A 26,633-nucleotide genomic window follows, 5' to 3' on the forward strand; every position below is an offset into this window, starting at 1 on the left:
TATTTCAATGACGCAAAATATCTGGATTGGTTATAATGTAGGGGCAATAGCACAGAGACATAAATGATATTTAAAAAACAGTTCATTTCTTTATTTTATAAAGGAAATAATTAAATACATGGATTAATCTTTAAGGCTTCAGAGAATAGATGGAAGGTATTTTCTTGGATTTACAAAGTTTTTGAAAAAAAACCATCTATTTTCTCACAACACCATATCCTGTTTTATCTAAGACATGAAAACATCAGAAACAATTATTTAAAACATATTCCAATCTATTGAAAGCGGGCATGCCGAGCCCCCGGGGCAGACCCAGGACACGCTGGAGATATATCTCTCGGCTGGCCTGGGAACGCCTTGGTGTTCCCCCGGACAAGCTGGAGGAGGTGGGAGAGGGAGGTCTGGGCTTCTCTGCTTGGACTGCTGCCCCCGCGACCCGGATAAGCGGAAGAAAATTGATGGATGGATGGATGAAAGTGGAAATGAAAATAATTGTCTATTATCATTCTGATTTTTATGTAATCATGCGTAAAAAAATGCTATAACCTAAAAAAAATAATCACATCAAGAATGTAAAATTATAGATATATAAATTCAACACTAATTAAAACGAAAACACAATTTTGTTATTGTAAGCTAGTCTGTATATTCAAATATGTGTTATGAAACCTCGCGTGTGCTGGATTTGCATGCGTTTCCCACACTCACTGAAACAGGAGCTCAGGTGCCTTTGTAATTTATGACTTCCCCATCCCGTTCTTTGATCTCGTTCTCAGTTAGTTCAGAATAAATGGATTTCAGCTTGTCTTTTTTTAAAAATGTACTTTGTGCATTAGAGGTAGGATCGTAATTTAATCTACTTTTCTAGTCCTACCGATCACTCAAAGTGCTTTCAACAAGTCAACAGCTTTAACTATACATACAGCACTCGATTTCACATTCACTGCTGATACAGAATCACTGACACCTGCCAGAATTTTGACCAGAAACGTCCTTGCTGTGAGATGTTAAATACTTTGATACCATGCCAACCTAATGAAGAGCATCTGTCCGTGTCAAGGAGTGTACAAAAATGCCTGAACAAATGTATGAAATTTTAAAATACTTCCTTTTTTCTGTAATGTGGTCACTTCACTTGATTTGTGGCTGCATGGGATTTGCTCATGGCTAACCCAATCAGAAGTTCTAAACTCAAATAGTTATTCTTCACATTATTTTCTTCATCAGTATGTCTTTGGACTTGATAGTTCAAAGACATACTGATGATTGGTCTGCAGGACAAACAGGATGTCTGGAAAGTACTGAAACCTCTCCAAATTATTGAGGTTAAAAACTCCATTCCAGTCAGCCACCACCTCTGCACTGAAACATTTAGTGTGTAATACTGTGGTAATCGCCGTTTATATGAAACAGTAAGATGTTCTCTTATATTGTGATTTGTCATTCGTTGTCACACCATTATGTAAGATGCTCGTTATAGTTTCATAATTAGCATCAAATTGAAAATGATGTGAATATATCCAAGTATTGCACGATTGTAACATTCTAAGGACGTTTATATAACACATAACTTTGTCAAAACAGGTTTTCCCCCTTATTTTTAGTCTTTATTAAGCTAGGACAGTGTCTCGACTGTTATAATTGCTGGTTTGATAACAGCCAGAGACAGAAATGCTGTTAGCATTGTGTCAGGAAGAACATCTGGTGCAAAACCCAAGAGGCTCAAACATGTGGAGTTACCTGCTGTGCCAACCCCTTGTGACAATGGAACAGCTGAAAGTCACTTGTATTGAGTTGGACATGGAGGAAGACAGGAAAGCTGGGATGACACACAGTAAATGGGTAACCTACTCCATCTGGTGAGCTACACCAGCACACGGAGATAGTTTTACAAATGCAAAATAGACAACTAGAGGTTTGCAGTCAGTGTAAAACCTTACCAACTGGAATTTCCCCATAACCAATAATATTGGGCAAGCCTGTAACTTTAGAATCACAGCTCCATAAACTGTATTTTTAAATCTATTTGATCCATAATTCATATGCCTCTGGGCCACATCAGGTTATTGAGAAATAAATATGCATTACTGTCTCCCCTGCAGAGTTAAGGCTCCACAACAATTTCCCTCAATACAAACACGCCAAAACATGTAACTTTAAAGCTGTACAGCCAAATAAATAAATAAATACAGCACTCAATTTTAATGTTTAATTTATTCAATTTTATTTTTGCTAAATTAAAACCTGACCTGGTCTTTTAAACATTCAAAATAACTTAAACATTTAGCACTGTGGAAAAGGAGAAGACAATGGCCAGTTGTAAAAACTTTCAGTGAACAACTGCAAAGAAAGGCTAATTTCCCTTGAACACCAAAAATAGCAAAACCAGAGCTTATTTCCCTGTTATACACAAAGCACATTCAGTAACTTAACAGTAGAACTCTTAGCATAACTTATTATGAATTTTTACCAAGAGACATTTGGTCGTCACATTCTCTTGAATCAGAGAGACCTGATTACAGCTGTACTACAGATTTAAGTTAACCAGTTATGCAAATGAACAATATTACTCATTAAGATCATTGAAAAGGGAACCTGCCTATTGGTGCAAAAGTTAAATAATCGTCACAGGAACAATCATTATTATTTTATGCATGCTTTATAAAAAAAACGTTGGTAACTTTACGTTGGTTTCCATTATTATAATTAATGGCAATTGTTTTTAGTCATAAAGCAAGCAGAAGATGTTAATGGGACAGTCTCATGTGAATTGCTCAGAAAGAAGAATTTTCCAATTATTTGTAATTATTTTCCATAAACAGTTAAGTACCATCATATCAGATACCAAAAAAAAAGTCAGTTGTAAATAACATCCCTTTGTTTTCCAGTGAAATTAAAAAGCAAAATCTCAAAACATTTCCTTTTTTTTCCTAGTTCACAATACATCGTCATCAGTGATTCTGCCCGTTTTACATATTCAGCTTGCATGGCTGGTTCACGAAAGGCTTTCTAGCTCTCCATGGAGTCGAGGAACTCTTCTTCTGCGATGTGCTCCAGCCTCATCAGGACTGCGTGTGAACTGGCGGGTGGGTAGTCTGCAACAGGGAAGTAGGTTGCGGGATCGCTGGAGGTGGGAGGGCTCTGGAAGGAATGAAAAAGGGTGCGAAGGAAAGGCAACAGCTGGGTGATGGAGGAGAGGGAGCGCTGAGGGAGGAGGGGGAACTCCAAATGCTCAGTAGAAGTTTCCTCACTCAGCTCGTCCAGTGTCTGAAATCATGCAACAGGGCAGCATAATCAGAGTGAGATGACTGAACATTACAAATAGCTTCTATTAAACTATATTTTAAATTAAAATAGAGATAACATAAGAAGTTTAAGGTAAACCTCCCTGACATTTCCACTTTGATTGTGTGATTTTGATTTTCAACTCTGAGAAACTAATACACTAAATGTGAGACACTTTTAACTCCTGATGTATTCCTCTTACAACTGTTCCTTTCATGTTGTGTGTTATCTAACACAGCTCTCTATTTGAACTTTGTTCCTGATAAAAACTCCAATTCAAGAGTTACTTTGGCATCTGCACTCAAGACAGAACATCAAACGCCATCTAGGTGCCCTTTGTCATTCATGCATATGCGTCACTGGCTAAAAAAGCGTTACTGGTCTGTTGGAAAAAAAAAAGCTACAAAGCAGGCCTGATATTTGTCACTAAAGCTACAGAATGTGGTGGTGCTGCTGCTGGAGTATAAAGACGCTCCGTCAAGAAGCTGATGCCCACCATCTGTTCATTAATGTTTAACAATGTGCTGCTGCTTGTGCTTTTACACTGTTCCACTCGAAATCATGTTGTACAAACAGCATTTACATCCAAGTTTGAGAGTTTTGAGACTGTGTGCTTATTCAAGAAACATACGAGACATTTCTGAATGGTTATTATGAAAATTATGGAAAAGTGGAGGTGTGAAAGACCACAAATATCTGAACTGTGAGGCCGTGATTGTGACCTGGTTTATGACTCGTGAAGCAGGGATCACACGTTCTACGTCGGCGAATCCGTTACGGTTTGCAAGGGTTCCACTATGACATAAATTTCGTCATCAGATGTGTGACCGTCTGTGTGCCTGCCTATTTTTTGTGTATTTACATTACAATGCACCAACTATGCATGCACCACAGACGCTGGACTTCAAAGAAGTAGAACAGGAATGACTACTCACCTGTCCATGTCTGCAACAGAGTATACATGGTGCATTCCTGAATAAGTCGAATGTCGGAAGCTTTATGTGGAACACACCCTCAACTTGGATTTCCCTCTTAGAAAGTCAGAGCAGACCAAAATACCCCGAGAACGTAAACAGCAGTAAAACTGTAAACTTTTATTCTGTGGTGCCAATGTTGTGTATTTTTGACTCACTCAATAAGCTATATGCAGAACACTAATCAGGCTCTATTTATGAATGTGATTTTTAAGCATACACAAATGCTGTGTTGGTAGTGATACCTGCACGGTTCCACCCTCCCAGAAACCAAAACAAATCCTGTTTTTCTCTAGCTATTTTCAGGAACATGCTAACGCAGAATGCAACATAATGCGGGCTTAAGCAGGTCTGCTTTCCTTGCATGCTGGAGGAAGATGATCATCTCGTCCCATTTTTTCCTCCATTCTAGTGACCCTAATTATGAGTGTTTGACTTCAAAAAGTTCAAAACACTTGAATTTGGGGAAACATTGACTGTTCTTACCCCATAGCGTTGCTGTATTCCTTCTAGTACTCTCACAATGTGTGGTATGCATTCCTGTTCACCTTCTATCAGTGTATTTTCTGGACCACTGTAGCGGTTTACATCCACCTCAGGGACAAATGCCCAGCGATACCTGTGTGATGAACAGATAATCATGCAAATGAGTCAAAAACAGACAAAATTAATAATTATTAGTCAATCTCACAAAATATCTAAGCATGCTTTAAAGTCCCTTTGACCCCATTTCCTCTCTTACATCTGAAAGAGTGGTATCCGCTCTGGGGGAAAAGCCAGCGAGGTGTCCAGAAACTTGCAGGCTGACAGGTACATGTCCAACTCTGCCTGAGAGAAATTAACCTGTCCATTTCTGTCAAGGGTTCCACGCACCACTTTAGCCAGTCTTGGTGATTTACAAGAAGAAAAGCAAAGTTTTTAGACACTCAAAAAGGTGGAATGAAACAGGAATTTGTCAATAAAACAATTAACCCACTTTGAGTTGTCTTTGTCCACCTGCAGAGCCTTCTCCAGACGTGTAAAAGTGCGAATCTGAAAAACAGAGACAGACAGAAAATAGATGCTAAACACAGTTTGCTCCATGTATTAATCCACGTTCTTAGAGAAATTAATCATTACCAGTTCTGTAACCATTATGGGCCAAAGAGATGTCAGGTGCTGGGTGGAAATCCGCAACAAGAAAACGCGAAACATCAGGAACATCTGGGCTGAAACAGCAGGGCTGGGGTTCATACGTAAAGTCTCTGTGAGACGCTCTAGAAGGAAGAGAAAGAACAAAACAGTTTTTTGCTTGTTTTTTTGAGTCAGATTGAGCTAGATCACCTTTAAATTTGCAAAATATCCAGTAACAGCAGCTAACCTTGAATGAGGGGCAAATAGAGGTGGTACTGGTCCAGTTCTCCGCTGAACATTGCAAATGCCTGGCGTTTCAGCAGCATGGGTTTCTGGTCAGCGTTAGCAAACAGTTTCAGGGAGCTACTCTGCATGCCTGCAGTACAATGAAATGGAGATTTATAACAGCGCCCATTTAAATTGGTAAACTACATTATTAAAAGTGACACTGCGACTGTTCTGTTCAAATTCTTTTTGTGTCTGCACATCATTTTGAATCCTTGAATGTCCTCTTTTATCACACAAAAGCTTCACTTTTATACTTTCAGTGTCTTTCCAGAATTAAACATCTTCTGGAGTCTGTACTCACTCATGAGGTCTTTAAACATGGTCTTCTCATGAGTCAGCAGGTGGTCAATAATGGATTTCCAACTACAGAAAACACGGAACAGGCAAGCAGCAGAAATTAGAGGCTGGTGATGTCAAAGTTATATGTGTAATATAATTTCAAACTTGTAACAGATTCACATGAAATTAAAATAAGGGAAAAGTTTGGGTTTTTTTAATTAATCCAACTTTTTTTTATGTTCTTTGAATTAGATGCAATAAAAAGTACATAGCTGTTATATGACACTAATGGGGCATCTTAAGGTGAAAGTAAATACTTTTGTGTATTAGAAATTGACATCCAACACACAAATATTACTAACCTTTGTGCACAAGAGGCATCCATTGTGAAGAAGAGGGGGTCCATGAAAAGCTCAAAGACCTCTTTCTTCCAGGCCCTTTTGGTATAGGCATACCCACTCAGACTGCTAAGAAGTTGTGCACCCGCCTCAAAGCTGGGCATGTTGTAGGCACTGCAGGAGAAAAAGTTAAAGTTAAAGAATTCCATTAAGCCCTATGAGACCAAAGGTGTTAAGATTATCCAAGTTACCTGTGGTTCTTCAGGTAGGGGAAAACATAATACATGAGACGTGAGATGAGAGGAACAGCTTTCTCCTTCTCGTCACTGCGATACACCATGTCCAGAAGCGGTGCCAAGATCTACATGGTTAGAAAGTGTGCTAAATAGTGCCTGAAGCGCAGACAAACCATGAATCCATTTATTTAATAACAAATAAAATCCCACCTCAGCCAGAAGTACAAGAGCCTGCACGCTGTAAACTGAGGGAGCAGAAGAGGAGACCATGGTGCTAGCTTGAGCTGCTGACTCTGTCAAGGACAGAAAGAACAGCAAGATAGTTTGTTAGTTGTAATAAGAGGTGTGTGGGTGCTGTGGCCACTACGTCTGACCATGTTAGTGCTTTGAATCTAGAATGGCAAAGGAATGTTACAACAGTATTCAAGTAAAAAAATGAAGTAGACAAGAACCCTCAAGCAATGATTCGCTATCATGGTCGCCAGCCCGTAATGTGAAAGAAAAACGAACACCTGGGTCATTAAAACATGGCCAGATGATGCTCTCCTCTAATTACAGGACTGTTCGGATCGGACAGACTGGTACATCTTTGAACAGCAGGACCTGGAGACCCTAACGGAAAACCTTGGATGAAGAGTGAATTACAGGGTCTGATCAGAACTCTGTACAGCACTGCAAGAGCGAACCCGAAGAGGGGCATCAAACAGGCCAAGGAGGCCTACAGGAGGGGGAGAGAGGGCCTGGAGAGGTACCAGAACTCTCAATAACTACAAAGGCCAGAGCCCCCAAACCTCCGACACCAGAGGACCTCAACACCATCTTTGCTTGGTTTGAACGGCCTGTAGACAAATGATTATACACCAACCCACCCAATTACGTTGTACATGTGCAAGGACAATAAAGGGCTATTCTTCTTCTAAATGAAAACAAACAGAGATGTTGGGTAAGTTTGATACAAAAGGAAGGGGAGTGTTTATGGTATGGTCCTGGTACTGAACTTTAGATAACTTATCTACAACTGAAAAAAGTGCTCTTTGAAAGACTGCTGACAGGGTGTAGCCCTCCCGTGGCCCTGAACTGGATATAGACTGATAATAAAATACCCATATAACATTCACTGTATGTCTGCACTGCTCCCATAGATATTGAATGATGATGCCATTTGAGTTTAAACTATTACTCAGTTTAAGCAGAAAATTATAATAGGCCCCCCTTTAACTCAAAGAAATATACCCATTCAGGCAGGAAGCTGGGCTTGGGATTCAAGGACATTCAGATGTGAAATGCAACAAATAAAAGAAATTAATAAATTGTGAACACAACAGCCTCAAGCTTATTTTATGGCGGTTAGCAATCTCTGCTAGGTCCAACATGACTGAGGCCTGCATTTATACCCATGTCTTAACTTTCCTCAAGCAACAGGCAAATGGCCGTATCACAGTCAAGGTGACACATTTGTCAAAGAAAGTTACCACAATGGTCGCCATCCCCATCACCGTCATCTGGCTCATCAGCTTCCGGGCACACTTGAGGTTGAACTTTGACCTCAAGGCTACGGCTGAGCCAGCTAGTCTGCTCCAGAGATGACCCTGCAATCCCACCTACTGCTTCAAGGATCCTCTGAGTCACCTCCTGTGCAACAATTTAATAATTAAACACTTGCACCTGCTTACTGAGTCAATCCACTGCTTTCACTTACATTAGCACACAGCATCTCACCTGCAGATCTCTAGTATCCTTCTTATTGTCCAGGTTAGGGAGCCTGTTGACAAAGTCATTCAGGATTCTGCAAGAGAGAATCTGTTACTAAACATCAAATCCTCCCAACTGACACAAACAAGTTAAATATGAACAAGATTTAATACATCGAAGCATCTACATCAGTTTCTGTGGCAGAATTAATAATCCTACTTTTCAAAAGATGTTCTAAATACTACTGGTAGTCAAGTTAAGATGAGAACTGACCCCAGGAGTAAGAAATGTCCAGGGGGGGCCAGGTTGAGCTGAACAGACTCCCGTAACAGACTGAGGAGAGGTGCAATGTTTTCCTGCAGAGCCTGAGCTGAAATACTATGTAGGGAAGAAGAGATGGTTTCAAAATGGGATTATTTTTAGAGCATTTTTCTGATCTATATAAAGCCTTGGTTTGTGCTTGAATTATGTTCTTGCTCATACCTCTGGATATAGGTGAAGCTGAACTGCAACATGGGGATATCGACCAGTGTCGACTTCTAATGGAGAGAAAAATGGGAAAGAAAAAAAAGATTCAAGAAATGTACAAATTACAAATCTTAAATGTCTTTCCATGCACCTGTGTTTTTGTACCTGTTCTCCTTTGATCTGATGTGGTTTTTTCACCACCTCTTTGACCAAATGTAGGACAGTGTCTGTGTGCAAAGTGCTCAGTGATTTCACCATCTCCACGATGGTCTGACGAGACTCGCTGGCTACGGGCAAAACCTGAAGGAGAATAGAGTGTGAAGCTGCCACCGAGCGACTCGGATATGAACGCCCTTTCATCGTTTCCACGCGCACTGTAGGTCTTACTTTGTTTTTGTGCCTCCTTTTACTCTTCCTGTTGCTCCACACGACTCCAAGTGACGCCATTACCTGAACGCCATACTGACCAGTTAGAGGGAGCAGGAACTCCAGTATCCGCTGCCGCAAGACCTAGAAATGGCAACATTGTGTCTGGATGAGTTCATGACTTCTTCAACAACACATGCGGCATTAATGATGACTGCGATGATGCAGTCTACAGTTAACATAGTTCCAACACTGTGAACAAAACTCAGTGCTGCACAGAAAAGCTTACGGCTATTGCCGATTCCCCACTTTTCGACTTTTATAAGCAGCAAATACACACCTTGGTCGTTCTGAAATAAACAGAGGTAGAAGTGTGTCTGCTGCTCTGGCCAGAGTCCGATGCGCGCCGCTGAAACTCTTCCCTCATGACCACGCCCCATAACAATGCCATGCTACTGAGCATCTGTGGCAGCGCCTCAATCACAGCGTTGCGTGCGTTACGGACATCCACAGGGTCGCAGGCTACGAGGGACTGACGGAAAGCCAGAGAGGAAATAAAATGAGCATTAAGTGGTTGTAGATGTAAGAAGTACATACTGTATCTGTGCTCTATTTTTTACCCTTTTGTTGTCCAGTAGACAATAGTGTGTAATGGTGGTCAGACCCTCCAACAGAGTCAGTGGGTAATCAGGGGCAATGTTCTCCTTCCTACTACTCAGACTGGTAAAAAGTCAGAAGAAAGAAAGAAAATGTTGCATTAAATGTACAACTAATATTCAAAATCCCATTCTAGGAATTCCTATTTTCATATCCTGTTAAATCCTGTGTATTTAGGTTACCTCTGGTTTGTCTTCCCTCCATCATGCTCATAGAGCTTGACGAGCTCGTCCAGGTTTCTGCAGATCTGACTGATGAGCGGAGTGACAATGATGCCTAATGAACGTCCCAAGTATGGCAGAGAGGAGCAAAGCAGCGACACCCAGTGGGGGTGCATGGCATAGCCGTATTGGGGCTGCAGAGCCCTGGCTGCAGCAGAAACAAACATGCCTTGGGCTGTGATCGGGTGGCTTTGGACGTACTGGGCTGCTTTGATAGACTGTTGGAAAAGGACTGCAGTCTGCCACTCGCGAGCAAGGGGGGTGCTGGCAGGTGATGATTCACGAGTCTCCCCTGGTTGGCCAGGTGTCCCGCCAGGCCCAGCTGTTGAGGCAGCTCTACCTGACCACACATGGTATTCCAGGACTATTAGAGCCTGGAGAAGGTTGAGCAATTCCATCTGTAAGGGGTATTGTTCCTGTCCACCTCCTGCCCCGAAATTCACCAGACTTTCCTCCGACAGGCCTCCCTGCTCCTCTAGCAGCTCCACACCTTTAGATTGTCCTTTGGCTGTCCCCCTCTGGCTAATGTACATAGATGCAGAAAGTGTAAGCAGAGCATACTGCTGCACTTTACAACCAGAGAGGAGGTTGCGGATGGACTCCATATCGGACGCATCCTGTCCTCGCGCTGTGCAGCAGAGCTGGTTCACAATGCGGGTCAACACCGCCACGCTTTTCACCTGAACCTCTCTGTTCCCCTGCAGGTCAAGGGGACTCAGGCTCAGATAGGAAGGGTAATGAGAGCGAAGGAATCGCAGGCACAATGAAACCAGCAGTTCAATGAGCAGGGACGGGGGTGCGGAAGGAGTGGAGGAGGGGGAAAGGAGGCACCCGTAGAAGTTCTTGCCATCTTGGGCCTGTTGGTGACGCTGCAGAAGGTTAGACACCAGGTTTAAATGTGCAGCGGAGCTCGTGTCGAGCGAGGTGAAGGATAGAGCATCCACCAGAGGGCACTCAGCACTGCTCCTCATCAAACTGTCCAGCAGCCCCAAGCCTTGGAGCAGATGGCGCCAACCACCCGCCACAGGGTACAGCAGCACGTGGCGGAACAGGGAGTCGATGGCTTCTCTCTTTTCACGTTCCTGTTTTAACAGGCGAGACTTGGCCATGGCTTCCAGCTCCAAGTCCTCCTCATCTTCACTTGACAGTGAATCAGATGCCTGCGTGTGCCCAGACTCAACCCTCCGCAGCCCGTTGACCATTCCTCCTTCCTCAATGCTGGGATATGGAGTCGAGCTTGAGCTGGTGTTATCTGTGGAAACCTGAGCACCGCTGGTGTCAGCTGACTCAGTGTGTTCACTTTCAGCCTCCTCCTCGTCCTCTTCCTCTCCTTCTTCCGTCTCTTCACTCTCGCTCCTGGATGCCACTAAGCTGTCTGGTGGTTTTGCAGGATCTGGGCCGCTGTCCAACTCTGCCCACAAGGACTCTCGGTCCACAATGTTCAGGACATTTAAGGTGGTGACTTCTGTTGCCATTGTGTCCGCTGATCCTGAGGTTTTGCTTGAGCTTCGACTTCTACTGTTTAAAATCTTCAGGTTACCTTAAAAACGATGGACGTGTTAGCTCAGCATAAATGAACAGGACCAAACGCATAAGACCAACTAAAAGGTTTCATTTCATCGCCAAAACAACACATGCTGAAAAACGCACTTACCAGCAGTAACATTCTGTTTGATGCTCTGAATGGAGCAGCGCTGAGTGGAGGGATGCAGCAGCAACAACAGAATAGGCTCCAGGATCCGGATGACATCACTGAGGGACAGAGCCCGGACCAGCCAGCACTGAGCTGCTGCACTTATTGAGCCATCGGTACAGCTCAGACTGTCCACCACCACACACAGAGATCTAAGAGACAGGAGGAAACACGCATTTCAAAATCTTAGTAAGCAAACCTTTTGTTTCAAAGGGGCAGCAAATCAGAGGAAAGGGAACCAAGTGGGTGCAACAAAGTATAAGTTAAATGAGGAAAATTTTGAACTATCGATCATCTAAAGCTGCTCTAGTAGACTTCCAGAATAAAAGCATGGAGCTTCACATGAACATAATTGGTCCTCTTTAGGAAGCCACCAGCAACCGTTACTCAAACAGTTTCTCATTGTCATCAACTGCAAGCCTCTATTTTTAATTGAGTAAATTTTATGATTATTTTATTCATTTGGCACACAACCATACTAAAAACTGCAGGAGCACTTGAACAACAATATATTTTACACATAAGAATGCAAGAATGTTAAAAAAAAAAATCAAAATCAACATCAACACCCACATGACTCACAGCAAACTTAGGAAATCCAAATCAAGGATCCCAAACTGTACAGCTTTCCCACCTAATACCACACTCTACTATTTTACATCCTGTAGCATTACATATTCACATTAGGCAGCTGTCAGTGGCTGTGTAAACATTCTCTGTGGGAAAAACTAAAGTGCCTGTGTTCAAGCTGATCGTTCAAAGCGGCATTTACATGCTGTTTAACTGCTACCTTGCTGATGCCAAAGAGTGTCAGGTTAATCCACTTTTGAACTAGCACCTATTTCCAGACCATTTATAACCAAACCATCCACTATTTCTGTCCGATGTACTAACCGGTCAAAGGAACGACTGAGGGACATGGTCCTGTTGGTCTGGATCTCCCGGGTGAGGTGCCACAGCACTGTGAAGCGGTGTAGTGCTTCCAGCCTTACTGCCTGAGGAAAGCAAACATACAAAACTTTCACTTATTTGCTCAACTTGTCACATCGTCCATCGGGCGCATTTGCATGATGAGCTAGTAAACTGTAACATGTCATAAAGAGATAAAAATGTAAATATGTGAAAGAAAAAAATGCAGCGAAGCAGGTCCGCAGGCACAGATACCTTGTCCTTGTGCAGCAGCGCCTGGCAGATGATGTCCTCACAGATGGATGCTGATGGAGCCAAACAGTGCAGCCTGCAGAACAGTTCCACACAGGAAATGTGCTGCTCTCGCCTCTCCGTGTCCAGCTGACTCCACAGCACCCGAGACACCCTCTGAGTAAAAACGAGCAAAAAGAATCCAAAAATACATGATAATAAGAAAAAAGAAGAAGAAATCACAAATCAAAAAGACCAAATTCATCTCAAACGTGCTGATGATATGGTGATTAGACTGAATTTCATTCAAAGATTCCATGAGGGTAGCTCCTTGAATTATCTGTTGATTACAGATAGTTAGCACAGTTTTGTATTTTGTAATGAGTTCAAGTTATATCTGTTTCAGTTTTATTTTTAGTCTTAATTCTTATTGTACGGAAGACATATGTCAGAGGCAAATCCGTACGAGTATATACATTTAAAAACCACGTAATTGTTTTGAAAGCAGTTGACCCTCAGTCTTGTACACATTCAAAGCCTCAATAAACACATCCATCAGTGCATCATCGGGCAAGCAGTAATTATGCAGTGTGATAGAAATTAATACATTTCTGTGATACTGCTGAGATCCATGACGGTGAATTGCCTCACAGTTTAAAAAAAAAAAAAAGGGAGGTTGATAAGAACCTGGCTTAGAGAAACAGAGCACAGAAAACTCGAGTACCTGGGACTCTAACATAAGAAAGAAATACAGCCTGCAGTGTTGACAAGTAATGAAAACAGAAATGGACTGGCATTCATACTGAACCTTTCTAGTCACTCAGCTTTAGACTACAAGCTACCCATACATTCACACAGTGCTTTATTATATGCACTTCTACCTCACATCCATAGCTAGTTTGACTCAATGACCTAATAGCCTAACAAGCATGTCTTTGGACTGCAAGAGGACGCCAGCATACACAGGAAACCCACACAGGCACAGGAAAAGCTCTTGCTGACTAAAGTACTTGCACCTAGAAGCTTCTTGCTACATTACTGACCCTGCAACATCACTCTGTACTGGGCAGTCTGGCTACTGGCTTGCATTTAGGCAGCTTAGAAACAAATGAACACGTGTAATTTATTATTAGTTTATCCAATTATCTCATTCAAACCCAGCAGATTTCTTGAAGGCAGTTTATTCTCTTAACTCTAAGTTTTCCTTCACATTTCCTCGTCTTACCACAGCTGCCCTTACAGAGATTTTGGTAGCTAATAATAAACACTTTGCATCAACTTGAAAGATGTTGGTGTAGCTTAAAAACACATGCAAATTAATAAAATAATAATAATCATTATTATTAATTAATTCAATCTTATCTTACTAAATCTTACATTGTTTTATTTGACTCACGGCATGGATTTGGAATACATTTCATTACTTTTGCGATTTTATTTATTTATAAATTTGCCTTTTTAATTGTTTAATAATACTTTTACTGCTGAGGATCTTTCATCTGTTTCTCTACAGTCTTATAATGTAAATCAGCCCATTTACACCAAGTTAGAACAAGATTCGAATGAATGAAAACCTAACCTGATAGAAGTCGGTGCCCTCCTCTATGGTGCGTAGCAGGGCAGGGTAGATGGGTGGCACAGTGACCATCTGCAGCCGCCCACTCAGTGGGTTAGACTCAGAGCTCTGGTAGCGTCTCTGCTTGTCCTGAATAACCAGTGTTAAGGATTGGGAGTGGTTGATCAGTTCCAGTAGGGAAGCCACTGCAGTGTGCTGGATGTTGTAGTCTCTGGACAGGCAGCACAGCGTCATTAAGGACCTCAGCCACACTGGGAGGCTGTCCACTTGATAACCTGATGAAAAAGAAGAGTTGTTAGTCACTTATCCCTCTTTGTAGGATAACTGACAGCGGTATTAACACACACATCTATGCGCTGACCTGTGTGACCAAACATATCTGTGTGGAAAGCTAGAGTCTCCTCTTCGCTTAGGTAAATGGGGAAGGTAGTGCACTCCAGCAGAAGGTGGCAGGTGGCGATGAAGGCCTGTCGACAGGCCTCAGAGATCTCTGCCTTGCCGCGGGGCATATAACCAGCTGACCAGTCCAGGTGCCCCGAATGCCTGTGATCCCTTTTCTTCTCAGCAGAGGCTGCTGAGACCCGGGTGTCAGAAGAGGAACGGGATTTACGTTTATTTGGCGTGAACAGCTCCGTCAGTTTGTCTTTGATTTCACGCCCACCCACATTCACCATCAAAGACTTCTGATCTACAGAGGAAGCACGTAGGTCAGGATGAGGCTCTTCAATTGGTCCCCTGACATCCTCCACTTGCACCAACAAGTATCTGCGAATATTTAGAAATCACAGTTAATAAAAGCGGCCCATGATGATCATTTAGACTACAACCGGCTCAGATGTTCACCTTGTGGTTATGAAGGCCAGGATGTCCTGCAGACACTGGGCCATGGTGTCTATACTGCCCCCCCTTCTCCACACTCCTTCGCCTTCTTTGAAAACTCCATTCTCCTCAGTCCCCATCGTGACCCCTGGTGGCAGGTGCTGCTCTGAGGGTGAGGCGCTGATGCCTAATCCGCTGTCCTCAGACCTGAGTGTTGGGAAAGCACTGTTTGCTGTCTCTGCCTCAACGCCTCCATCTCTGTTTATCTCTTCATCCTCGTGATTCCCGTCGGCCTGACCGGGGGAGCCGCTTTTCTCTCCTTCATTCTCTTTATCCTAGACAGAGTATAACTGACATGATGAGGTACAGTCAAACTTCACACGGTGTAATTTTTAAAGAGACACATCTTGGATGCCAAACCTGAGTCTCTGCGCATTCCTCTTTCAGTGACTGTAACTCCGTCTCCTCTGCCTGCGCCCCTGCCTCAACATCCATGTAAGCCACAGGCATCTGGATCTTACTGAGGACTTTGAAGCATGCGCGCAGTCCCTGTGTGACGTCTTCCAGGCAAACAGCATCAATGTGACTGCACAGGGTTCGCAGCATGGTGCCCAGCATCTCAGGAAGATAATGTGACTGGATGTCTGCATGGAGCTCCTGTTGCAAAGAAGAAACATGATGATTGTGCTGTTTATGAATGGGTGTATGCGCGAGACTGACTTGCGATTGCTTTTTCTGTGACTTTCTGGCAAATAATCCAATCAGTTCTAAAATACCGACTGGCTGATGCTGACTCTGATCTAAAATGCAGGTCACATCTCCCTGAGCTGTTGACGACAGCCTTCACAGAGATAGATCAGCAATGATGTGCAGATGTTTGTGCCATTTACCAGAGGAAGAACATCAAGCAGGAAAATGATGAGGCTGGACATCTCTGAGACGGAGGGAGCGGGATGACTGCGGTCCTGTTCAGGAGGCGTTGGTGGGTCATCCTTGTTGCTAGAGTAGAGCGAGAAACGACGATCCTTGTAAGGTGATGTTTGACAGCAAACAAGAAATCTTCACATACACGCTGCATATAATCTTGGCACTAGTTATTTGTTTGACTCAGCCTTTAGCTTTTTAGAATTTCCCATGCAAGAATTCGGTGTCATCCTCGTACCCGAGAGAGGCGCAGAAGCGTCGAGTCATGTACTCCCAGAGATATTCGCTGTTCATGGAACTCACGAGCATGTTCACCGTCTTTATGATTTCTGATGCATTCTTATTCTCTTTTATCTTACTGTGGAGGGAAAACACAAGAAAGCATGTTTTTGGATTCATCTCGGCGTTTGAAGTTTTGTCACATGCTCTTTAATCAGCAGTGAACATGCAGTTCATGTATTTTACCATTTACTGCTCTTACCTAGCTAGCTGGTTGCCTGAGAGTCCTGAGCTGGTGATGGTTTCCTCTCCCAGCATTTCTCGACAGTAGCTGTAGAAAGCTCGGACCACCTCCAACAACACACGGCTCAAGACAGGCGGACCTGAGGAGAAATATGACTATTATCAAATAAGTGGTTGATAAAGTAATTCAGACTTTTGACGTTTTTGTGTACTGCACACATGCTGCTTACCTATCTCCGGTTTATCGAGCAGGCTGATAATGATGCGAAAGGGCCTGAGGTAACTAGTCACATTTTCCGGGTCACTATTCACATCCTTCTGTTTGAGGATGTTAATCAGAGCCTGAAGTCAGAGACATAAACAAATGAGACTTTGAGAAACATGTGACAAACATCTATTGATGCACACTTTAAACAAGTGTACCTCACCTATTCAAGTCATGTGAGAAAACGCAGACGCTTAACCGATGCATACCATTCTTTGATGAAGAGCACACATTTTATTGCTACTTAGTGAGAGGTTTGAACAACATGTGACCTGCAAATCAAGTCATGTCAGAGATACACCGCAGTATCTCTTACTCTTATTCTGTAACCCCTCGTTTCACTATATCTCGTTTTCATTTTCAATGAGATATGAACTGATCTTTTTCATTTGAAATTAAATAAGTTACACTGCTTAATATTCTCAGTATCCTCCTTTAGTTCCATTCCTCTTGAGAACACATGGGATGCAGTGAAAGATGCGACAAATGTGTAAATGCTATTTTTACTTCTAAGTATTCACCGTCTCACAAACCACAGCATGAGCAGATGTCCCACTTAGCTTCAATATTTAATGCAAAATAATCTTAAAATGCATAACCAGAAAAACACAAAAAGGCCACTACAATGCAATCCTACTTGTCAGACTAAGAAAACGGTCTGTTTAGATGATGGACTCCTGCCTTCCTTTCAGTGGTGAAAACTCCAACACAGTTTCAGTCTCAGTTGTAACACTGACCTCAGCTGAAGTTTAGTACTGTAGTAGTCTGTTGCTTCGGGAAAGAGGTCTGGTGATCAATCTACTGTCACAGAACCTTAAGTGCTTGCTAATTTTTTTTTTATGATGAATCATATTTTTTTTTATTTAAGTATTATTATTATTATTCACATTGTTAATTAATATCATTAATTTGTTCCAATGGAAGATAAAAATAAGCACAGGCAAGTACATGTACATGAATGTGCAAAAGTCTTGAGTCAGCCCCATTTCTTGATATTTTGCTTTGACTGTAAAAGCAATTCCCAAGAACTGCTTAAAACAGTGATGAAAAAACAAACAAACTGCCTTTCAAGCTCATTGTACACAGTCAACTTTTGTCCTTTATATTTTACTATATTTCCATGTATGGTTGCACATGCTTCAATAAATAACTGCACCCACTTCTCATTTTCCTACCAAAATATAAATAAGTGAGGGGTGGCTCGTGACTTTATTAGTACTATACATCAGGCTAAGGGGAAATCACACCGAGTGAGACCTTCAACACATGCAAAAAACAACTTTGCTCCAAGTTTCACTACAGGAATCTCTGCGGTGTACCAGCAGAAGCAATTTGAAACTACTAAATCTCCATAAAACAGTCAACCAGCCACTCGTACTCATTTTTACTTCACTCTCATGAGCAACTTCTTCTCATTTATGGTCATTTTACAGTTTTGGTAAATACACTACACATCTGCTTTAATGCAGTTAGTTAAACAGAAGTTATGTGGAGGACTGACTCCATAAAAAACTGTTTAACACAAGATCTAACAGGCCAGTCAGTGATGGTTAGATGTAATTTGTGATATGGTTGAAACATCCACATCACCTGTTTCTTTTTGTTTACCCCCAACCTTTAGGTTAAGAAAACCAGCTACTTGATTCAGAAACATATACTTGATGTTTAAACTAAAAAGCAAACATGCATACAATATGTTTTTGTGTATTCTTGATGTTTTTTCTCTGCCTATTTGCTATTAAATACATTAGCTACCTTCACAAGGAAATCCCTGGAGTAGGTGCTGAAGTAAAATGCCGTATGCTCCTCCATGGTGGTGGAGAGCTCGGGATGTGGAGCCACCATTCCTCCTTTTATATCCGTCCCTGGAAACGACACGCATATATAGATGAGAAGTGTAAGTGAACCAGACAATTTTGCCAAACGGTGGTACGTATGAATTTTCACTCTGGTATATTCTGATGACAAGGACCTAGAAGCCAGGCGTAGAGGCGTCTGTTGAGGGACATGTCTCTTCTGAGCAGCGTGAGTGAGGCTGCAGAGACGACTGTGATCATGTCTTCAAAGCTCAAAGCAATGGTGGGCTCTGCTGGGTTCTAGCCAACAACAGGAAGATGCACAGTTAGCCGAGTAACAACAAAAAAAGTCCTAATACTATAACAGTATTACCATAAACATGATACATGTGTTTTGGTATAGTCCGTCTTTGATTTGAGAGTCTGAAAAGTTGAAAGGGTGCAATTCACACTGCCGCCCCCCACTGCCCAACCCCAAATCGAATATATTTGTTTTTGCCTTACATTTGTGTTGATCATGAAAACATTCATTGATTGCAATGCTTGAAATTTTCAGCCAATGCTGGATCATGAGCACAAAGAGTATCATGTTTTACAGTTTAACTCAATTATTTCAACTTAATTATTTGTTAGGAAAAATAAAGCACTAAAATGCCAACATCCGATGGACTTTTTCCACAAGTGAACGGAGAATGAATACGACACAGACGCGTGCTTGCTGTGTTTAGATAACTGGATTAACTGACCGTCTCACCAGACTGTTAAGCACTGGTGCACAAAATGCTGTGATAATGAATAGAAACAAGACTGGTTATAAACAAATTGTTTTCTTTGGACATAAAACTGGAAACGGGTCTTAGATTAGGATAATAAATGCACTTAGTTTGCTTAGTGTTAAAGATATAAAGTAAAAAAACAAAAGAAAACACAAGGAGTGCCTACCAGGCATGTTGCAAATGGGAAAAAGTAGAGCAGGATTTCAAGTGTGTTCCTCTGCACCAAGGCATTTGAATCTTGCAGAGATAGACAAAGTGACTTCACCTGTAAACAGAAAGAAGTTCAGACATTTGATAGCATGAATTGTAAAAAACAAAAGGGAAGAAAAGTGACATGAATTGTTCCCATAAGTAAGGATTTCATGTGCAGAGGCACTCACCACTACGCGCTGATCGTAGCCTAGCATGTACGCTTGTTGGCTCAGTGAGGCCATTCGGTCAAAATGTGTGACTATAAAGACGGAGGCAGGCAGCCGCACCATAGGGGTGACCAGCATGCTCCCCCACAGGGCACCATAGAAGACCTGCTGACCCACGAGCAGTGACAACTTGACCAGCAGAGCATCGGTCCTTGACAGCAGAAGGGCACAAAGTGGAGATGACTCAGTGACACGCACAAAGCAACACGTACAATTATAAATCTATATTTCTACATTGCCGTCAGTGATGTCACGTCAGTGTTGTTGTCAGTGCTGACCAATGATATCCACTGACTGAGTATAGAAAGAATGATTAGTCAGGACACGGTCCTGTGGAGCCCAGTGACTCACAACATAATTTTCACTTGTGAAACTTTTGCCGCAAGTTAAGTCCTGAATAATTTTTGACTGTTTTTCCTGTCTACATCCAGTGCTGTGTACATTAGTGCAAAACAAACAATAAAAAAGGCATTTATGGTTAGACTAAAGCTGAAATGTTGACAATGCATGTCTGAGTGAGCAAACAGAAAAACGGTAAAGTGAGGACTCGCTCTACTGCATTAGGTCAGCTGAGAAGCAAACGTGTTATGAAGGCATGCATAAACAGCAAACTTGAATGACTTAATTTTTATACACCACTTTCAGCATTCCTGCCATTTTTGGATCAGTACCTAAAGATTTATTTATTTGTTTTTCATGACCCGTGCTGGATTTGGTCCACTGTATCGGGACGGTGACCACGTTCAGCCTGAATCTCACGTTGCAGAAAAGGAGAGGGTCACAGGTATCCATATAAAATTGTGAGTGGTTAGTGATGATTGTGTTGGTGCGGCCAGAAAACTGAACAGGATGCAGGATGGATGAATTGCAAATTTGTTCCTAAAGAGGGATCAGACTGGAACTTCCAGGCAGTGATCCAAATGTAGCAGGAGCGCTGGGAGCGGTGATCAGCTGCACATGGAGGCAAATTTCTAAGGAACAACAACCAAACTTAAATCATATACGGGGTTCTTTTTCATTTTTTTCAAAACTGTATAATTGTAAAATATTTGATAGCATCTCATAAATAATACCAGAATTATACTAAAGCCCCTCCCTTATTCACAGGGCTCGCCACGGCGGCCAGATCTGGATGGCTTGTTTGTTAGATGCATGCTGTTCCATTTTAAAAGCAAAATGTGTAGCACAACAAACACCAAGAAAAACCCTGAAAATGCAAATGTCTTTGTTTCTTCAGAGGTGCAAAGAGATGTCTTGCATTTCTACTTTCATCTTGGGATTTGGTGAACTTGTAGGTACTAACAGCATACGTGGAATTCAGTCATAATAAACTGGCTTTTTATGCTACGTACCTGTCGTAGACCTCCAGTCCTTCCTCCAGGCCTGGTAGGAGACCTGTTATGAAAGCCTGAAGACTGGGCAGCAAAGCCTTCTGCAGAGGGAGATAGTAACGCTCATACAGCGTCAGCAGGACGGGCTTTACTGCCATGGCTGCGTGGGCCAAAAGTGGGAACAATCCTGAACTAAAAAGCACAAAAACACACAGGCTCAAGTAAACTTATGAACTCTTTGTTTTTCTTTAAGCATCAAAGGTTTGGTTTTTCTACCTGTAAATGAACAGATCCTTGGCTAGCCATTTTGTTCCAATGATTTTGAAAATGACCTCATAGGTCTCCAGAGCCTTGAGGTGTACACCGCTGGGCAGGGCCGGGTGTAAACACTGAGCCAGACGCTTCCCTATGATCAGCCTCTTGGGCAGGAGGGAGTATCGCAGATTAGTCTGTAGGGCCTGTTTCAAATGCAGAGAAAATAATAAGAAAACTCTTTAGATGACGGCGAAAAACCGTTAAGAGGAAATGTGAGAACCTGTCAAAACACGACGACTAAACTAAACCCCCCCACAGATTACACTTCAGTGCTTAAAGTCATTTACAGTTTTAAATCAATCAGGTAAATTTCTCCCTCGCATTCCAACTGTTCGACATCGGCACACACAGACACTCCAAAGTCAACATCTTGCTGTACTGAAAAAAAGGACAGTGGCTCATTTATTACTAGTTATAAAGCTGTTAAATACATAGGGAGAGTTTTTATGTGGGAAATGAGAACTAATGCATAACTATAGGGAACTGAAAGACAGGCAACAGCGGTGAACCAAAAATGTCAACACCAGGAAGACATGGAAAAAAAGAGCTAAAAGCATGTCATCTCTGCACATTCAGACTGTACCTTATTGAGCTTTCCCAGGGATGAGATGAGATCTGCCCACTCACTCGAAGACTCGAAGTTTCGCAGCGCTTTCTCGATGACTGCCGCATAGCTACGATAACGGTAGTCATTCTGAAGTTCCAACTCCTCAGGATCCATGATACTTTAGTCTGATCCCAGCATCATCAGCATAATATCTCTGGTAAAAATGGCAAATGAGAGTTTTTGAGGGAAAAAACTCAAAAAACAAAAAAACAGTAGCAGCATAAATGTGTGTGAAACCTGCTGGATGTCCTCAGCCTCTGAGGCTTGTTTATTCCAAATAAAATTATCCAATTAGCTCTGTTCACTGACATACACGAGCTCTGAGGCAAAGGAGACAAATGCCCTCATTCATGACTGCTTGGTGTTTGGCTGTCTGACCTGTCTCTCAGTCTGAGGAGGAGGACTCTTTCTAACACGAACTGTGCAGCCCTGCGAGCACAGCCGCAGAAAAACAAGCAAAGAGCTGAGCTTAAAAACACACAAAGAGATACACTTTGCATCTCTCTTGTCTACAGGAAAATTTAGAACAGCATTAATTGATTTTTGGGCCTCTGGGAAGCAAAAAAAAATAATTTAAAAACAATTTAAAGAAATGGGGCAACATTGCAGCTCGCTTAGCTTTTAGGTTCAGCAGAGAAAACTTGCTAGCAAACAGTGGCCTGCAGACACAAAGGAAGATTAAGATTTTTTTTTTTTTAAAGAGTTTGATTTTGGACCACCGGTTGAATAAATGCACTGAAACCGTGTTTCAGTTTCCACCAACTTTTGAGGGAAATGTCTGGCCCTTAAGTTGATTAATGCTCCACCGGTAAAGCCCAGTTATTACCTGCTTTGTTTTTGCGGTAAAGACAGTTGCTTGTGAATACGTGTGCATATTATGTATTCAAATATAGCTAAACAAAGGAATGGGTGGGGGAGCAGGAAGGCAGGATTAGAGAAGCACGGGCATCTGGACTCCCTGTGGCTGATCTAAGAGGGCTTTACCACTGTAAACACCGTCCCGAGCACATGCTCAGGACGACAGTTCATTCACGGGGAAAATCACATGCCATTTGGCAAATTTATAACCTACAAAAATTTAGGAATTGATTGAAAGAATTTATATCTAATAAAAGACAAAATGTTAAAGCCTACCAATACAACTCTGCCTAGGACACCAGTGAAAAATAGACAAACCCAGCTCTAGACTGAGTGAGGATGTGAAAGAGTTGAGGTTATTTCATGTCCAGAGGAGGCGGTGATCAACTGAGACCTTGCTTTTTCATATCGTCCTGACAACGAGCCTACTCATTTATGTCCTATGTAATTGACGTTTGATTTTGGTCTATATCTTTTGACTTATTTGAGCCACCCTACTAAGTCCTGATGTACTAAATAGAGGACACTCTGGGCTTTCCATTGATATCTCGTGTGTTTGGGTGGCTTCTTTTAGCTCCAAAGAGGAAGGAAATCACAGAAAACGTTCAATGGGAAGATTCCCCTTTCCTCGGTTCTCAGGAGGATATGGGCATATTATATTTTGGCTTTTCTTCACGTCATTGTGATCAGTGAAGTGTTTTACACGTTGTTGGACAAAAGAGTCTTCACTTTGTTAGGCTATTAAATAAACCCACTGCCCCATATTTACATTTAATTTCTGAAAATAAAGAATAAAAACTTTTTAAAGGCTCTTCTTTGAACATTTAGCAAATTTAAAAAGAAAAAAGTACACACAACAGACAAAACAGAAAAACACAGGCCTCTCCACAAAGCTGTGTAGGCTAACTGGCTGGTAGATTTGAAAAATGAGTAAACATTATCCTACATATACAATTATTGGTGTCATCCTTAAGTTTTGGCCTTCCAAAGAAAAAAAAAAACCTGGTTGGTGATTTTTACAATTAGCTTAATAAAGCTAAAAATGCATTTCTTTTTTAAACAGCAAAAAACAAACAAAACCCAAATTTTTCAATTGAACCTTTTTTGGTCTCTTTAAAAATACTCTTGGATGAAACTGGTGAATTCATCTATCCATCCATGCTCCTCATCTTATCCAATTCAGGGTTGCACGGTGGGGAATCACCATCTTTTCCAAGATGCCGCATGAGAAACTGGGTGTATGAGCTCACCTTATCAGTGTGGCCCTCCACAATAGTCCCAGTTTCTCATGAAGCCCCTTCGCAAAATTGGTCCTGATAGATCACCACTCAGCCACAGGGCTAACACAGAGACAGACAACCATTCTGTTGTCCATATTCACATCTGCAGCTAATTTAGAGTCATCAGTTAGCCTAACATAAGAGTGTTTGGACTGTGGAGGGAGAACATGCAAACACAAACCAGCGTCTACATGTTATTGTGTACTGTAATTTGGGAACAGTGACAAAAATATGTGGAATGGAGTATTAAAAAGACTGAAGTCACTGCAGCCATTTTCTGCGCTTCTCGTCTGAGCTTTTTGTGGTCTTCAATGTTTGTTTGTTTTTTAAACTCTTCCTCTTCTATGTGAACCTTGCTGTCACTCCGTTTCCTGTTCAAACTTTTCAAATAACTGTAATTCGACCTGTTCATTAGATCATCTTGGTGGAATGGAATTCAGGAATGCACTGTCCTTGTGCATTCCCACAATTCCCTCCCTCTGCATGGCTAAAACATTATGCAAAGTGCCCCCAGCATAGAATCTTACATTAGTCGAATGTCATGCAAAAAGTGGTGACACGCTTTAAATACATAAAGTGTCCTGCAGTGGTGCCAGGTTTGCTAAATGACCCCAGACATCGTCATTTCTGTAGTGCGGATTCTTACTGCTGGTCATAAAAGCATCATTGTGCACATCTGTGACTAGAAAATACAGGCCGATCATGTATTAATCTAAAAAAAAAAAAAAAAAAGGTCACATCTTCTTTTTGTGTGTGTGTGTGTTTTAACTGTAATGTGCATTGAATATTAAAGAAGAGCCGGTTCAAAAATACCCAGAGCATCCATGCACGGGTGTGTATGTGTGATCAATGACACGTGCATGTGACACATGTTAGCTCTGTTCACAAAGAGTTTTCTTGACCTACGGACCAGCACCACAGCAACTATGAGGTTAGACAGTCTTTCATCAAGGCTTACTTGCAAAACCAGCACTGTTTGTAAAATCCAGGCTTTCCTCCCTGTCATGGGTGGATTGGACTGCTGATATGTTTCAAAGTGGGGGGTGTTCTCCCCACTAACAGAACTTATATACAAGGGTTTCAATTAGAAGACAAATAACTCTAAACACTTTGACCAGTTTAACGTGTTTTTAGTCATACGTCTGCCTGCAAATACTCTGAGTGTGTGTCTGTGTGCATGTGTGTGTGTAGCGACTGGGGGGGAAAAAGCATTCTGGAGAATTACAAGTGACAGCTTGATAACCAAATTGTGCAGGCCGGGCAGAACAAAGTTTAAATTCTCACTTCCTCATTGTAAGTATCGGCAAAAACAGCAAGTGTGATAAACCCGTGCATTTCTACAGAAACAGGAGTGTGTGTGCTTTGAGGGTGGACGCACGCTCCAAGGCACACAACAAGCCCCGTCAGCTGACTAACACCACCAACACGGCCACAGCAGGCTTTAACGTGACGGTGCTGGCGCATAGGATGATGATGAAAGAGGCTGTGGATGCAGCATGAAATGTGGCCAAATAACAGTTGGCTGCAGCAGCCTTTAGCCTGTAAGTACACTGTAGCATTAGAGCCTACAGATTATGTAACAGCACGACTTCAGACCAAAACCTGCATGATACTATCACTACCTTACAGGCTAGGAAATATATTAAAGAGTAGTCAGACACGTTTTTTCCCCATAGGTAAGCAGATAAAAATCCTAAAAATAGAATTTTCCTATTTTTTCCTAACGTCACAGGAAAATCACATTTGTTTTCTTTGGTTAGGGTTTCTTTGGTTATAATAATAAAGCGCATAGTGTTAAAGCAAAGAACCCCGCCGCAAACAAAATCAGCTAGCTACGTGGTGCATGAATGACTCACCGACAGAAAAAGCAGCACGAGATGCGCGGGGCCACGCTCGCTTCACAGCACTCAGACACGAGCGGCAGACAGTCCGGTCCTGATGGTGCATCCTCCAGGCAAAAGCCGCTCACAGGAAAAAAAAGGATGTGTGTGTGAAAACAACCATACCCGGAGCACCAGGGCTGACTCTGGCAACTGGGCGGGGATCTCCTATAGCTGATCAGCTGATCCAGCACCAGACGCTCACTTCCTCACAGAGAAGAAGAAAGGGTGGGAGCCGGGAAAGTGTAGTCGGTAAATGTAAATATTCGCCTTCTTGGTGCCTTAAAGAAAAGTCGATACACTACAAAATGTGTGCTAAAAGAAGCATAAACTAAACACTTTGTGCAGTTGTGAAATTGAGATGTAGACGGTAATGAAATGTCATCACTCCCCCTCTGCTTTGGTATGTTCCAGGATGTGCAGTGTTTACAAACCTCTCACCTTGCCGTCAGAGATCTGACCACGGGGTGCGTTCGGTTAGGCCGCATTGCTAATGAAGGTTCCTTAAATGAGTGAAGTAACCCGGAAGTATCTGCGTGGCGGGGCTTATTTATTAGCTTCAGAGATTTACGCAA

At 42.1% G+C, this 26,633-nt stretch overlaps 1 protein-coding gene across 2 annotated transcripts in view; it reads right to left on the bottom strand.

The window, feature by feature from the left end:
• Positions 1-2,199: 2,199 nt before the first annotated feature.
• dop1b (DOP1 leucine zipper like protein B) overlaps positions 2,200-26,633 on the bottom strand; it is a 35,941-nt gene continuing 11,507 nt past the window's right edge. Inside the window, exons 1-38 of one of the 2 annotated variants that reach the window (XM_085248949.1) lie at positions 26,035-26,552; positions 22,017-22,194; positions 21,395-21,576; positions 21,140-21,310; positions 19,749-19,938; positions 19,535-19,633; positions 18,769-18,892; positions 18,552-18,661; positions 16,762-16,873; positions 16,551-16,671; positions 16,308-16,427; positions 16,036-16,144; positions 15,566-15,802; positions 15,170-15,480; positions 14,688-15,091; positions 14,330-14,601; positions 12,775-12,927; positions 12,505-12,605; positions 11,572-11,762; positions 9,879-11,457; positions 9,660-9,759; positions 9,380-9,571; positions 9,061-9,183; positions 8,839-8,973; positions 8,689-8,744; positions 8,479-8,583; positions 8,233-8,299; positions 7,986-8,145; positions 6,724-6,806; positions 6,529-6,638; positions 6,302-6,451; positions 5,962-6,023; positions 5,620-5,748; positions 5,379-5,515; positions 5,236-5,291; positions 5,002-5,145; positions 4,746-4,878; positions 2,200-3,267 (exon numbers count right to left, since the gene is read on the bottom strand). In XM_085248949.1, coding sequence (XP_085105075.1) covers positions 3,010-3,267; positions 4,746-4,878; positions 5,002-5,145; positions 5,236-5,291; positions 5,379-5,515; positions 5,620-5,748; positions 5,962-6,023; positions 6,302-6,451; positions 6,529-6,638; positions 6,724-6,806; positions 7,986-8,145; positions 8,233-8,299; positions 8,479-8,583; positions 8,689-8,744; positions 8,839-8,973; positions 9,061-9,183; positions 9,380-9,571; positions 9,660-9,759; positions 9,879-11,457; positions 11,572-11,762; positions 12,505-12,605; positions 12,775-12,927; positions 14,330-14,601; positions 14,688-15,091; positions 15,170-15,480; positions 15,566-15,802; positions 16,036-16,144; positions 16,308-16,427; positions 16,551-16,671; positions 16,762-16,873; positions 18,552-18,661; positions 18,769-18,892; positions 19,535-19,633; positions 19,749-19,938; positions 21,140-21,310; positions 21,395-21,576; positions 22,017-22,154 — 6,924 coding nt within the window. In that variant the 5' untranslated portion in view covers positions 22,155-22,194; positions 26,035-26,552 and the 3' untranslated portion in view covers positions 2,200-3,009. Of the gene's footprint in view, positions 3,268-4,745; positions 4,879-5,001; positions 5,146-5,235; positions 5,292-5,378; positions 5,516-5,619; positions 5,749-5,961; positions 6,024-6,301; positions 6,452-6,528; positions 6,639-6,723; positions 6,807-7,985; positions 8,146-8,232; positions 8,300-8,478; positions 8,584-8,688; positions 8,745-8,838; positions 8,974-9,060; positions 9,184-9,379; positions 9,572-9,659; positions 9,760-9,878; positions 11,458-11,571; positions 11,763-12,504; positions 12,606-12,774; positions 12,928-14,329; positions 14,602-14,687; positions 15,092-15,169; positions 15,481-15,565; positions 15,803-16,035; positions 16,145-16,307; positions 16,428-16,550; positions 16,672-16,761; positions 16,874-18,551; positions 18,662-18,768; positions 18,893-19,534; positions 19,634-19,748; positions 19,939-21,139; positions 21,311-21,394; positions 21,577-22,016; positions 22,195-26,034; positions 26,553-26,633 lie in introns of those variants that run through there. The other variant, XM_085248950.1, reaches the window with a different exon arrangement.

This window comes from Mchenga conophoros, linkage group LG16, assembly GCF_057382185.1.
Source record: "Mchenga conophoros isolate Kocher_MC1m ecotype Shallow Benthic linkage group LG16, M_conophoros_male_GT1.1, whole genome shotgun sequence".
Taxonomy (NCBI): domain Eukaryota; kingdom Metazoa; phylum Chordata; class Actinopteri; order Cichliformes; family Cichlidae; genus Mchenga; species Mchenga conophoros.